We start from the raw sequence: 15,806 nt of genomic DNA, 5'->3' as shown, positions 1-15,806 counted from the left end.
GGTGTAGACTCTCAAATGGGAGGATGGAGACTGAAGATGGAACAACAAAGGCACTCATCAAAGTTCCCCTAGGAAATTCGACTTCTCAGTTTCCAAATTTCACTTCTCAGTTTCCATTTCCTTCAGGTTCAAATGGAGGGAAGAGTGATCGAGGTACTCTGATCATCATCTTCTCGATCCTTTTAGGCAGTTCTGTGTTTCTCAACCTCCATTTTTTGGTAGCCATTTTGTTGGCTGTTTTCTTCCAATATCATAAGAAACTACTAAAACACCAGCCAGAACAAGCGACACCAGAACAAAATTTCTTAGGAATGCATTTGCGATTGTTTACTTACAAAGAGCTTGAAGAAGTTACAGATGGGTTTAAACAAGAGTCGGGCAGCGGTGCTTTTGGCACAGTCTACAAAGGCGTCTTAACATCAAATACTGGAAATTTCGTCGCAGTCAAGAAGTTGGAGAAGTTGGTGGAGGAAGGAGATAAGGAATTCAAAGCTGGAAGTAACGGCAAAATCCATCATAAGAATCTAGTACAATTATTGGGATTATGCTACGAGGGGTCACAACGGCTTTTGGTATATGAGTTCATGAGCAACGGCTCCTTAGCAAGCTTCCTATTTGGAAGTTCGAGGCCCAGCTGGAACCAACGGACACAGATTGCCTTTGGAGTTGCAAGAGGGCTTACTTGCTTGCATGATAAGTGTGGCAAATTGTGATATAAAGCCTCAAAACATACTTTAGATTGCAATTTTACTGCAAGGATTGGCCAAGCTTATGCCATCGGACCAGACTCGAACAAATACAGGATTAAGAGGAACCAGAGGATATGTCGCACCCGAATGGTTCAGAAACATGTCAATCACTACAAAGGCGGATGTTTACAGCTTTGGCGTCTTGTTGCTGGAGATAATTTGTTGTAGGAAGAACGTGGACGTGGGGCTGGATGACATAGAGAATGCAATACTGACTTATTGGGCTTATGATTGCTATAGAGAAAGGAAACTGAATTTGTTAGTGGAGGATGTTTTAGAGGCACTAAGCGATGCTAGGAGGCTGGAGAGGTTCGTGATGGTAGCAATTTGGTGTATTCAAGAGGAACCATCACTAAGGCCTTCTATGAAGAAAGTGACCCAGATGCTTGAAGGAGCAGTTGAAGTTTCTGTGCCCCTCAGACCCATCCTCCTTCATCAGTTCAATTGGTTGAAACATCTTCTCTCTTTCCGCGTACGTGGGTGTGTGTTTTTATGTGTAGATGTGTGATTCTACTCGTTCAATATTTAGAGTCGTATGTCTGCTGTGTATTTATATGTAGTTGATCTTTAATGAAAGTGTATTGTGGACAACAATTGAGAATCCACTTACAAAAGTCCCAAATTGCATGTTAGATCAATAAAATTCTTTGTGGGATGAATTCTTCATAGAAGACAATCTAAGGAGTTCAACTGCAATAAAATTTTAAATTTTAGAACCACCGATGTCTCAGAATGATCGAATCAAGAACAGAAACAAAACTATATCTCAGAATAATTGAATCAAATTTTACAAATAGTATGCATAAGCATGCCATTTAAAAAAAAAAAAAAACCACCGTTCTCTTTGCAAAAGTCAAATGAAAAGCCCTTGTTTTTTTCATTTATTCACAGCCCTTGCCACATTCACAGCCCTCATCTTATAATCATTCTTTTTTATTGTAAGATAAAAAGATCCGATCCAGACCTATTTCTATTAGGCTAAGAGATTGGTCCACACGTGCGGCACACAGGGAGCCGGGCACAACCCTTTTCACCTTTTCATCTTCCCCACCCCTCTAACTTGAAAAAATCACCACCACCACCTTCACCATGTCTCTCTTCTTTCTTTCATTTGCTACAGAGAGAGAGTATACAATATGAAGTGATGCTGGTAGATTTATTTTTTCTTTTATTATAAAAAGGTGCTTCAAAAAGTGACTCCCACCACCCACCACCCACCACCTTTCCTAAGCAATCTTCTCAAAACCCTAATTTAGGCTGGCGGGTTATACCATATTGCTCTGTGGATTTTCTTCTCTAAATTTAGCTGAAATTGAGATACAGAGAATCTTGGGGTGCGAAGAACCATAGTTAGCAAAACTCCATTTTTTTTAAAAATGTGTTTTAATGGTGTGCCGTTTAAAACTTTCACAATGAATAAAACTCCGTTTTTTTAGGCAAACGTTTTAACCACGTTTTAAATGCGTTTTAAATGTTTTAAACACATTTTTTTGGGTCAACTTTCCAATTTTACCCCCACCATATTTTGTAAATGACAAAATTCTAAACTCATTTTCTTGTGTTTCCCTTTTTTTTGAAGCAGTACCGTACTAAACTGGAAAATTTTCCGTCCCGTTTTATTGGCGAATCACGTTTTGCTAACTGTGCAAATAACCCCATTTTGAAAGCTTGCATGCTTGGATGCTTTCCTTTTTTTGCCTTGAAAAAGAGATTTCTTTCCCCTTATGAGAACGGATTTGTTTGGAGTGCTTGGAGGAATTCGGATTCTTTTGCCAACTAAATCCAACGATCAGAATTAAGAAATCTCTCTCTCTCTCTCTCTCTCTCTCTCTATATATATATATATATATATATATATATATATATATATCATATAATATAATAGTAAAACGGAATCCTGGACGACGTGGTCGTGCCACGTGGCACCCCCTCCATAAACGTAAAACTCTCTCCAATGAGAATTTTCGTGTTTTGCACCCTCCTTCAAATTCTACATTTTCCTCTTTATTTCTCCCTAAAATCTCTCCCTTACCTAAAATCTCCCATTTATCTCTTTCAATAGTTTATCTTTCTAAAATCTCTCCCACCCTAAATATCTCACAAATCGTTTCTAATTTTAATTCTTAGTTCATAATAATAAGAATTTCAAAGAGATGGTATTTTGAGAGAAAGTGACGAAAATCTCTCTCCCTATTTCCAAAATGATTTCGGAAATTCTAATTTTAATTCTCAGTCCCTAATAATAAGGATTTTAAAGAGATGTGGTTTTGGCTGCGCCACTTTGCATATCTTCTATTCCAAATTTCCTTTCTCCACATATTCACGATTAAGAATAGTAGCTATTCTTTCTCCTTTCTCCTAGTATTAACGATTAGAAAAAAGTAGCTATTTTTTTGGGAGAGGATTTTATGGGATCTAAATGATAAATTAAAGGAATATAGAGAGTTTTTTGGGATTTAACTATGGTTTTCTACCATCGCAGGATTTCACATGTCTCTCATTTATTATTCCAAGAACAAAAAAATTGTGATTATTTAAGAGCCACTATTTTCTGTTCAATTTTTTATATACAGTCAAATGCGATTATATTCTGTTCAGTTCTTTCTATTTGATTTATTTTCTGTCTCTCTCTCTAATCTTAGATTTGTTCTTCTCCTTCCTAGGTACGTTTTTTCACTTTTCTTTTTCCGGCCAATTCTATGATACCGGAGGTCTGACCAGAGAGAGTATTACGGCCAATTCCACATTTTCTTAAAAATCTGAGGAAACTAAGATTTTATTTATTTGTTACTAACAAAGAAATCTGTACCTCTTGATGCTCAACTGAGGGACTTGATAAGAAAAAGAAGAACAATAAGTTATGTTTGAGATGCCTTTATTCGTGAAGAATCAGGTGATTTCACTCTCTTTCTCAATTTATCTTTCTTCTCTTTGTATTATCTTTATTACAATCTTATGCCCTCTTCTCTTGAAATTTTCTCTATATCTTTATGAATGTTTCTTCTTTTTTTTCTTTTTTTAAAAAGTAAGTTGCCGCTCCGTGCATCGCACGGGACTGCAACTAGTAATATATATGTAAAACGGAATCCTGGACGACGTGAGAATGCCATGTGTCACCCCTTATATTCGCCTTTTTATTTTCTCCATTTTTCATTTTTTTTCTCCATAATTTCCATATTACACGATTTAGGAACTACGAGATTTTTGGGATTTATCCTTTCCCAAAGCATATCTTCTTCTTACCCCTTCTATTCAACGTTTCCTCCACCAAAAGGAAAGAAGGCCAGCTAAGGCCAATAAAATAATTCTATCTATATATTTTGTAGAAGCAAAGATAAGTAAATCAACGGTTCAGATTCCATATTCCACTATTTATGATATTTTTCCAAGATTTACGCTATTCTTTCTTTTTCCTTCTCAAAAAAGGCAACCAAATTCTTTTAGTATTCCTATATTTTCGGTTTTGGCAACCTTCAATGCCAATCCTTTCCAAAATTTATGGTATTTTTTTTTGTTCTTATTTTTCTATTGCAAAAGGCAACCAAATCTAATATCTAATAATATAGGCAATACTTCTTTATATAGCTAAAAAAACTGAAAATCCCTCAATGAGTATTCATTCCTGGATTTTCGCTATCAAACCATTTTACCCAAATCTAACAATATTCAAATTTGTTCCTGGGATTTATGTGGGAGAAAAAAAATCCGAGATTGGTGGGAAAAAAAAGTCCTAGAAGTATCCTGGTAAAATAAAAATCTCATGTCCGTTTGGTTGCCAGTAAAATTTTTGTCCTAGGAAGTTTTAGTAAAGTTTTGGACCCATCCCATGTTTGGTTGCCTTTTAGCACTAGATTTTTTTTAATCTCACTCCTGTAATTATGGGTGGACATGGTTCCGGTTCGAACCGAGGAACCGAACCGAACTGGCACATATGGTTCGGTTCGGTTCGGTTCCATATTTATATGGTTCGGTTCCGGTTCTGATATCCTGGAACCGATGGAAATTCGGTTCGGTTCTGGGTTTGGGATCCCGGAACCGAGAACCGAACCGAGAACCGACCCTCACCTTAAAACCCAATGCCTCATCGCTTGATTGAATCACCCCACCCCCTTTTAATTCACCCATCTTTAACGTGTTGCTTTGCCTTTAAAATTTTAATTCACCCCCCAAATTTGTGCTTGATTATTCCAAATTTGTGCATGTTTGTAAGTCATATATAATTTTTGCACTGCCCAAATTTGTGCCTGATTATTCCAAATTCGTGCATGTTAGTCTTTGTAGTTCATATATAAACAGGACCGAACCGATTATAAATACGATTAGGCAAAATATCTACATTTGGTGAAGGTTGGGTAAACCCAGAACCGAACCGATTATATATGGTTCTGGTTCGGTTCGGTTCCAAACATATATGGTTCAGTTCTGGTTCCAATTTCAAGGAACCGATTATATATGGTTCGGTTCTGGGTATACCCCACAACCGAACCGAACCGAACCATGTCCACCCCTACCTTTAATGATTGCTTCTGCTGTGGTGAATTTTTTTAATCCCACTCTTTTAATGATTGCCTTTTCATCCCATCCCAAAATAATCGCATGAACCAAAATAATCCCAAGAACCAAAAATAAGCTTGAGAAGAATTTTTTTCTTCCCAACAGTCCAAGCAACCAACCAAAGTTTTTTTTTTTTTTTTCCCACCATAGTCCGGGTCGGCACTAGATTCTTACCCACCCAATAAAATGATTTGGTTTTATCAACTCTTAAGAGTCCTTAGTAAATGGCAATTGCCATTCTTATCAAACTTTCCAATATCTTATTTAAGAGATCCTGTAGTTGCCAATCTTATAAAGCTCGAATCCCTTCCGTTTCCAAAAAACTCTCTCTCTCTCTCTCTCTCTCTCTCTCTCTTTCTTATCAAGCTTGCTCTTTTTCCCTTCGGGAAGCTGTTGTGCCGTTTGTTGTATATGTTAGTACGATGTATTTAAAACAACAATAGGCTAAGTGGGTTTTAAGGTTTTAAGGTTTGTTAATGATTATGAAGTCTTTCAATCTCCCTTTGAAATTGTCCACTTTATTTAGGTCAAATAACTCTTTGAATTCTTATTTTCTATGGATCTTTCCCTTAAATTCTGTAATTATGTCACTAAAATTGAATTGCAGAAGTAACTTGATTCCTCTCTAGCAAGGTAATGCATAGAATACAATATTTGTATTCTAATTAACGTTTTGCAGATGTCATTCATGAATTTTACCAGTAAATTTGTGTTATTCGATATGATATTTAGAAATGCGACAACTGATCCCCAATTTGTCCAATTGTGTGAGAAAGACACTCATTGCAAGTGAATGAGTTATGTGAGTTCAATTTGGATATGATTTTGACGTTAGTTAAAATAAATTATCAACTATAGTATTGTTTCTTTTCGGACCAGAAACTTTTCTTCTTCTTGATCCCAGCCATCCACTAGATTCGATCTACGCTGGTTTGCACATGGCCCAAAACATGCTATAATTGGGCAATCCTAACTGTTTGATGAAGAGCCTGCAAATGCATGGCTACGAAAGGGGACGTCTGGAAGACTCTCAATGTCTAGATGTACATTTTTCACACTCTTGAGCAGAGATTGTTCTGGTCTATTTCCCTTTAGGCAATGTTGGGATGGTTTATGCACTGATTTTGGTTTATAGTTTTCATCAGAATTTGCATTGTTTTTTCTTCCAATAGATTTCTTTTGCTTTTTCTGAATGTGGGTACTAGAGGCTATGTACCTTTTTCACAGGATCACTTATTTATTTACCCATGCATTGTTGGGAGTTATTTACCTGTGCAATGTTGGGATGGTTTACGCACTGGATTTTGGTGCTAGTTTTCATCAGAATTTGCATTGTTTTTTCTTCTAACTGATTTCTTTTGCTTTTTCTCAACGGTTGGTTCAAAAATCTAATTTCCTAATCTTCTTTACAAAAACATCTTCTTCACTCTTTTTTTTTTTCAAAAAAAAATCATATTCTAAAACATACTTTTTTTATGTCGCCCTGTGGATCGCATGGGTTTACCACTAGTCTATAAATAAATATAAGTAAAGCAAAATCCTCTAAGCCGTGGTGGCGCCACGTGTCGGCCCCTCCTCCATCCCGCAATTTTAAAAAGCCCCAAAACGTCCAAACGTTCAAAACCCCCAAACGTTGTGACTCTTCATTATCCAACGTTTCTTGCAATTTTAAAAAGCCTCAAACGTCCAAACGTCCAAAACCCCCAAACGTTGTGACTCTTCATTATCCAACGTTTCTCATATAAACTCTTTCTAAAACCCCCTCTTAGATATCTTCTCTTTCTAGCAAAGAATTTTATTCTAATAGGCAATCGACCTAACTCTTTTTGAAACTCTGCTGTGCATCTTTGCAAGGTAATTCTATTTTTTTGTGTGTGTGTATCTGTTATTCTCAAACATTTTTCTATTCATGTTTGTAGTCAAGCTTACATGGGTTTATAGTGTAGTTAGGAATTTTCTTTTAATTTCAGATTATGAAGGTTACATTAACATGGGGCAAGCTTTGCATACTGATTTGGTGTTGAGATTTTTTTTTGTCAAGCTTCCGAGCAGCCATTAACTATATAGATATATTAAAATCCTTTTCTCCTCATACAGAATTTGGGACTATTCTTCATATTTTCCTCCACCACTATCCCTGCCTTCTTCGGTAATAACTTAAACCTTCTGGACATGGATCCCGACGAAACCCAAAGAAGACATTGAAACAGTCAGGGTTTTTGTATGATTTTGGTAAAGTTTTTTTTGATGATTTTGTATTCTTCTTCTATAATTTTTTGACCTTTGACTAAGGATCACATAAACATTTTTTTAATGGCATTTATGATATCCTTATTTTTTGTTCTAATTTCTCCTCTGACATCAAAGGGGGTGTTTTGCTGAAGTATTAGAAATGTTTGTTCTTCTTATTTTGTAATTTTTATGAGCTTTGATAAAGGACCACGTAAACAAGTTTTAAAAGCCTATTATGCTTCCCTAATTTTTTCTTATAATATCTTCTCCTACATCGTGTTCACATAGGGGGTATTTCTGTTTGTTGAAGAATCAGAAATGGGTGTCGTGCTGGGTTTGTTAAAACTATATAAATAATTAAATTCAATCTATTACTTTACATCAATACGATATCATTAATAAAATATTTTTGCTGTTGCTTATGTTTTCGATCTAATCTCGCCATGTGTACAGGTTAAAAGTAGCAACAAGTGAGAAAATCCTTTTCTCAATCTGTAGGTTATGTCACAGATATTCATTATACATGTTTTTCGAGTGTAGTGCTTCTTCATTTCTGATTTAATTTTTTGTTCCTCGAGAACTTTGCTATGATTTTTTTTTATTTTTGGTTTCTGGCTTTTTTTTAGTGTAAAAAAACAGTTAATTGTGTTGAGCCTTCTGACCATTTTCTGGATGTTTTTTAGATACTATGTTATTTTCAAAGTTGAAGAACGCATATGGAAAGAAGAAGAAAATCCTCTTCTTAATCGGCAGGCAATGTCAAGGATATTCATTGTACATGTTTTTCCAGTGTAGTTTGATTGATTACGTTGAATTTCTACTCCAGCATTGTTTCTTTTAAAATTTCTTCGTCATGGAACGCTCTTTAACTGCTGAGAGCATTCACACTTAATGCATTGAAGTGTTTTCCAGGTTGATTTGTCCCCCACTACACCGCACATTTTGGCACATGTAATTTTTTTTCCATGTACATTTTTCACTACATGCTGCTTTTGCCTTGGCATTTCTATTTCCTCTTTTTTGATTAAATAATGGTGTCCTTACTATGTCCTCTTATCCTCTTAGACAATGTGCTTCTTCACTATTAAATTTTGTCATTAAAGGAGCTGCCTCTGACCCCATTTAACATGGGCTGGGCATTTGGAGCTTAAAATCTATGGAAATTTCATTCTATGCTTGGGGTTTCAAAAAATCTAAGTACCTGGATCGTTGGCATGGAAACAATTAATTTAGCTTTTTCTTCTTTTCATTTTTTTTACGTTTACTTCTAGCAATGAAGAGTTACTTTGTATTATGGAATCCTTAAAATCAAGTTCTTCTGTCTTTATTTGTTTCTTAGCAAGTGATGTCCAAAAATATGGAAGTTAGAAAGGGAGCGAGCGATTTGTCGACCCAAAGTTATGCGAGGCAAATCGTTTTAGGTATTTATTTGCTAAAACCAGTGGCCATGCAGAATTTGTGAACGATGCCATTTATGCTGCATGGAATTCTAAAGGAGAAGTCTTGCTTGGTTTTTCAGCATTTTAATTGGGAGAAACGCGCCGCATGTTCCATGTACATTTTTTTCCGTACATGCCGCTTTTGCCTTCTCATTTCAATTTCCTCTTCTTATTTCATTAAATAATGATGCCCCTACTATATGCTCTTAGTCAATGTGCTTCTTCACTATTAAATTTTATCATTAAAGGACCTGCCTCTAACCCCATCTAATTTGGGATGGGCATTTGGAGCTTAAAATCATGGAAATTCTGTTTCTTGCTTGGGTTTTCAAGCAAGGGTTATCAATTTTCTTGCTTGGTTTCTTTTCTTTTCTTTTTTTTAGTTCAGCTTGATCATTTATATAGCATTTTTCATATTATATTGTTAGAAACCGTTTTCTACTTCAACCCCTATAGTTTAAAAAGTGACAAAGACATCCCCTCTAGTTTCGTTTTGTTTAAGGTTTGGCCCCTCAGCTGAAGGTTCGTCTATAGATTGAAGGGTTAGGATGATCCGATGGAGCTGATTTTTTGGGCACACCCTATCTATGTCAGGACCCATCAAATGAACGCTTTGGATCATCCAAATAATGTGGGCCCATACCCGAATCCAAAGCGTTTGGTAGTGTTTAGATTCCTAACGATATCTGTTAGTTGTTGTGGTTTGGGGGGGGGGGGGGGGGTGTGTGTGGCTGGTTCTCTCCTTTTTCTTTTATTATAAAAAGGTGCTTCAAAAAGTGTTACTCCCACCAACCACCACCTTTCCTAAACAATCTCCGCAAAACACTAATTTAGGCTGGCGTGGGTTTTACTATATTGGTATGTGGATTTTCTCCTCTAAATTTAGCTGAAATTGAGATACAGAGGATTTTGGGGTGCCAAGAACCCCATTTTGCACCCCGGCGGGTGTATGTGATGCGAACGAGGCGGAAGCTAGAGCATTATTATTCGGCCTTCGTTGGTTTAGGAATCATAATTTGGGGCCCTTAATCGTGGAAGGTGATTCAACCAACGTGATTGCATGGGCGAGGAACCAAGGTCCTGGCCCTTGGCAGCTTGCAAACGACATTGATGAGATACGAGATCTCATGGGTATCATACGTCCGTTGATAACGCATCGAAGGCGTACGGCTAACTCTCTGGCCGATCGTTTAGCGAAGGAGGGAGTGGGATTATCGGTTCCGAATGTTGTATTTAATGCTCCGGGAGCGAATCTCTTGTAATTCGATCACCGTATTACACAGGGACATCTTGTCCCTTCTTCGTGTAATTTCCTTCCAGGAATTAAATAAACTGTTATCTTCTTTTTTTTTAAAAAAAAGAACCCCATTATGCAAGCTTGCAGGCTTGAATGCTTTCCTTTTTTTGCCTTGAAAAAGAGATTTCTTTCCCCTTATGAGAGCGGATTTGTCTGGAGCGCTTGGAGTAATTCGGATTCTTTTGCCAACTAAAGCCAACGATCAATATTAAGAAAGTATAAAAAATTAAAACTCCAATGTCACCATAATTGTTGGGGCTTCCACCAAAATAACCCTATTTTCGGATAAATTTTAAAAGTAATAATTAGTGACTCTAGCTAGGGGGAACGGGGCGGGGCAGGATGTTGCATTCTCCGTCCCCATCCCCACCTCAAGGAAAATTCCCCATCGCTGCTTCAGGGATGGCGGGGAATCACCATTCCCGCCCCGAAGGAAAATCCAATCTCCATCCCCGTCCCCGCCTTGCACATTACGGGAAAACGTGTTTGATGGATTTTATTATTGGAAACATTCTAATATAAATGAATTTGACGAAGATAATAGGAAAATTTAGGAATACCAAATGAAATTTGTTGTATGGTAAGTACGGCTACACAAATTAAAAGCAGTAAACCCAAATTTAATAGCAAAAAATTCAATTTTGCATGGGAATAACGAGGCGGGGCGGGGCCATATCCATCCCCATCCCTGCTTTGGGGAATTTTTTAATCCTCGTCCCCGCTTAAATCGGGGAATCCCCGTCTCGAGGGGAGGATCCCCGTTTTCACTGGTTTAATTGTCGGCCCTAACTCTAGCTGCCGGATGCCACTGACGACGATGATTGGAGTCTCTCTGCCTAGCTAATACATCATTAGAGGAAAGCCTTGAAGGCAAAAGGTGGTCCGCTAGCGCAGAAAAAAGGGCAGCCTAGTGCATGAGGATCCTTCCATTGTGGGGTCTGGGGAGGGCTAGATGTACGCAGCCTTATTCCTGCTTTGTAGAGAGGCTGTTTCCGTGACTCGAACCCGTGACCACCAGGTCGCAATGAAGCGACCTTACTGCTGTGCCAAGGCTTGCCTCGCCCTCTAATGTTTGTAATAGATTAGTTGTTTGACTGTCAGGACACCCATAGGTTCACTGCTGGATACATTTTTCATGCTCGGAGAAGGACGCAGTATGTCATGGATAAGCGGAAGCATGACTTCTTCATCCGTTTTGGAGGCGGAGTTTATTTCATATTGCATGAGGCTTCATCCGATGCCGATGGACCACTTTTTTCCCTCTTGTATCATAGCAGCTAGATGAGAAAACCCTAATCGGCATTTACCATAGGCGGCCGATGACAACATTAGTGGATAGGGCATTTATTGTAAAAAAAATAACCTTGAAAAAGGGTATTTTTGTCATTCGACACATTATATTTATTTTTGGAAACTGAGTCCCATATTTCATATGATTTTTCCTTGCCTTTTTTTTATCTTTTACCTTTTATAGAATTATATTCCTTCTTGCTCCATCTTTCTAACTGACATTTTTACCATATATTTTAGGGCACATCTAAAAATTAATTCAATATAATCTTATTTCCAAATTGTTTGAATGTTAAATATAATTATTTACAAATTAAGTTTATAATAGTTGCAAAAATTCTCCACTCTTGACTTCCAAAGAGTCGTTAATGACCCCGCTTGCATACCAGATTAAATTAAAATATTTTGCTAAAAATAGGAAACAATTTTGGTAGCATCCAAAGAGGCAGTGTTAAGGGCAATTGTGATGTCGTTATCTTCATTTATTTTTCTACGAATTCCTTGTCCATATGGGATTAGATTCCATGCGGAGGGACGAAAGTCCAGTCAAATAAAAAAACAACCGTGATATTTATTTTCCATTTTTGGGTATGCCAAAGAGAAAGCATTTTCAATTGCACAGAGGTGTGGGCCCACAAGATGTGTGGTCCAGATCACAATAAGGACCCCAATTTTCTCATTACTATTCTAATTTCAATTGCCAAGGATCTAATCCTCTTGGGCTCAGTAAACCGATGGAGCATGATCAATACCGTAAAAATACAAAGTATATCTTGGTGGCCCACAAGATGAACGGTTAATCTTCTGATCAGCAGTTTCCGACCGTTAGATTTAATACCAAGCAAACAAAGATAGGAAGAAATCCCAATCAAATAATCCAAACAAAGACATGTAGACTGGGCCCCACCATATATGTTGATGGCTCCCAGCGTAAAATAAAGGTTGAAAAGAACAACCCGTCAAGAACGTAATTGGTAACGATTTCCAGCTGTGAATTAAAGAAGGGTTGATAGGGATCGGGGTTAAGAAATGATAACCTGTATAAACTAAATATATACACCAAAGACTAGTGTATAATCCGTCTTAACACTCGAGCCGTGCATAAAACGGTGTCTCCTCTTTGGTTGGTCATAGGTCCTAAACATATCTGAATTCCCTATGTTGCTTCTAGTATAATGTTGCTTTCAACTTTTGTTGACGGTCCATCCCCAAAAGCAAGTTACTAATCTAACACTTATTAACTTTGAATTCGCTATGTTTTACAATGTGGCTAAAATTAGCTGGACGGTCAAGATCAGTAGATCACTCCAAGTCGCTGTGGAAACCAAAAAGACAAAAGTCTCTTGTACTAGACGTAGAGAACCAACCATATTATCTCCATCTATAAAAAAAAACAAGCAGAAGGAATTATTAGATCACTTTTCCTTCTCTAATTCCATGTAAACCAGCTGATCAGCAATTCCTTCTCTTGTTATCGAAATTTATACTATCCTTAATCTCAAATGGCATCTGCTCTTGATAATCCTTTGTTGTTCTTGCTTGTTCTTATTCTTTTTCCACTTTCTGTCATCGCTCAAACTAATGGTAGGATAAGTTTGGGCTCTAGTCTCTCTACCAGTGACAATTCTTCATGGGTTTCACCTTCTGGTTATTTCGCATTCGGGTTCAAACCTGTTGCAGACAAAAATCTCTTCTTACTTGCAATCTGGTTCGACAAAGTACCAGAAAAAACTATAGTTTGGTCTGCACACAGAGGTAATCTTGTGCTTTATGGATCGAAAGTCGAGTTGAAGAGCAGTGGACAACTTGTGCTGAGCAATAATCAAGGACAAGAGATATGGACGGCTCAAGTCACTAACGGTAGTGCCACCTCTGCTGACATTCTCGACACTGGGAATTTGGTGCTCTGGAATTCGAATTCTGGTATCACTTGGCAGAGTTTCGATCATTCCACGGACACCATCTTGCCTTCACAGATATTGGATATGGGCACCACGCTATCTTCTCGTGAAACAGAGACCAACTACTCGAGCGGAAAGTTTGAGCTTCGTTTCCAAACAGATGGGAATCTCGTGCTTTACACAACAAATCTCCTTACCAATTATCTTTACAATGCTTACTGGAGTAGCGGCACTGCAGGAACCAATTCTCAGATGATCTTCAATCAGTCAGGTTACATTTACCTCAGGCAAACAAATGGGAGCGTACACAACCTCACTTCAGGAGCCATAGTTTCAACCAGAGACTTCTACCACAGAGCAACACTTGATTTTGATGGAGTTTTCAGGCAATATATATACCCCAAGAATGGCTCAAGCAACAGAAACTGGGCTGGTGAGTCCTGGTCTATTGAATGGTCAGTCCCAAGTGACATTTGTTGGGCAATTACGGATAGTTTTGGCAGTGGAGCTTGTGGGTTCAATAGCTACTGCAGACTAGATGATACTCTAAGGCCTAGTTGCTTCTGTCCACCCAATTATTCCTACTTTGATTCCAGTAACCCTTTCAAGGGATGCAAACCGGACTTTGTTCCTCAAAGTTGTGAGCCTGCTGGATCAGGGGAAGAGCCTAGACCTCAATTCCGAATGACAGAGTTGCCAAACACAAATTGGCCGATGTCTGACTCTGAACGATATAATCCAATAAATGAAGACCAGTGCAGAGAACTCTGCTTGGATGATTGTTTTTGTGCGGTCGCCATTTTCACTGGTGTAGACTGTTTCAAGAAGAAGCTCCCACTCTCAAATGGGAGGATAGAGAGAACAACAAAGGCACTCATCAAAGTTCCCCAAGGAAATTCCACTTCTCAGTTTCCATTTCCTTCAGGTTCAAACAGAGGGAAGAGTGATCGAGGTACTCTGATCATCATCTTCTCGACCCTTTTAGGAAGTTCTGTGTTTCTCAACCTCCTCTTTTTGGTAGCCATTTTGTTGGCTGTTTTCTTCCAATATCAGAAGAAACTACTAAAACACCAGCCAGAACAAGCGCCACCAGAACAAAATTTCTTAGGAATGCATTTGCGATCGTTTACTTACAAAGAGCTTGAAGAAGCCACAGATGGGTTTAAACAAGAATTGGGCAGCGGTGCTTTCGGCACAGTCTACAAAGGCGTCTTAACATCAAGTACTGGAAATTTCATCGCAGTAAAGAAGTTGGAGAAATTCGTGGAGGAAGGAGACAAGGAATTCAAAGCTGAAATAACGGCAATCGGCCGAATCCATCATAAGAATCTAGTCCAATTATTGGGATTCTGCTACGAGGGGTCACAACGGCTTTTGGTATATGAGTTCATGAGCAACGGCTCCTTAGCAAGCTTCCTATTTGGAAGTTCGAGGCCTAGCTGGAACCAACGGACACAGATTGCCTTTGGAGTTGCAAGAGGGCTTACTTACTTGCATGATGAGTGTGGCAACCAAATCATCCATTGTGATATAAAGCCTCAAAACATACTTTTAGATTGCAATTTTACTGCAAGGATTTCGGATTTTGGCCTGGCCAAGCTTATGCAAGCGGACCAGACTCGAACAAATACAGGATTAAGAGGAACCAAAGGATATGTAGCGCCCGAATGGTTCAGAAACATGTCAATCACTACAAAGGTGGATGTTTACAGCTTTGGCGTCTTGTTGCTGGAGATAATTTGTTGTAGGAAGAACGTGGAAGTGGGGCTGGATGATATAGAGAATGCAATACTGACTTATTGGGCTTATGATTGCTATAGAGAAAGGAAACTAAATTTGTTAGTGGATGATGACGAAGAGGCACAAAGCAACGCTAGGAGGCTGGAGAGGTTTGTGATGATAGCAATTTGGTGTATTCAAGAGGAACCATCACTAAGGCCTTCTATGAAGAAAGTGACCCAGATGCTGGAAGGAGCAGTGGAAGTTTCTGTGCCCCCAGACCCATCCTCCTTCATTAGTTCAATTGGTTGAAACTTCTTCTCTCTTTCCTTGTACGAGGGTGTGTGTTTATATGTGTAGATGTGTGATTATACTCGTTCAATATTTAGAGTATGTCTGTTGTGTATTTATATGTTGATCTTTAATCAAAGTGTATTCGGATTCTTTTTGCCAACTAAAACCAACGATCAGTATTAAGAAATTATAAAAAATTAAAACTCCAATGTCAGCATAATTGGATAAAATTTTAAAAGTAATAATTAGTGACTCTAGCTAGGGGCAACGGGGCAGGGTCGGATGTTGCATTCTCCGTCCCCATCCCGCCTCAAGGAGAACGCCGTCAAGA

At 38.2% G+C, this 15,806-nt stretch overlaps 1 protein-coding gene across 1 annotated transcript; it reads left to right on the top strand.

The window, feature by feature from the left end:
* The first annotated feature begins 12,921 nt into the window (after window positions 1-12,921).
* On the top strand, window positions 12,922-15,562 carry LOC143860818 (G-type lectin S-receptor-like serine/threonine-protein kinase LECRK2). Its single transcript, XM_077371649.1, has one exon. It carries the CDS (start codon window positions 13,064-13,066, stop codon window positions 15,491-15,493), a length of 2,430 nt encoding a protein of 809 aa, XP_077227764.1. The 5' UTR covers window positions 12,922-13,063; the 3' UTR covers window positions 15,494-15,562.
* The last annotated feature ends 244 nt before the right edge of the window (window positions 15,563-15,806 follow it).

Source organism: Tasmannia lanceolata, unplaced genomic scaffold (genome assembly GCF_043159265.1).
Source record: "Tasmannia lanceolata isolate RefF3 unplaced genomic scaffold, GAP_Taslan_0.1 ptg000003l, whole genome shotgun sequence".
Taxonomy (NCBI): domain Eukaryota; kingdom Viridiplantae; phylum Streptophyta; class Magnoliopsida; order Canellales; family Winteraceae; genus Tasmannia; species Tasmannia lanceolata.
The sequence above is the reverse complement of the archived record's forward strand: the minus strand, read 5'-3'. Positions and strand labels throughout refer to the sequence as shown.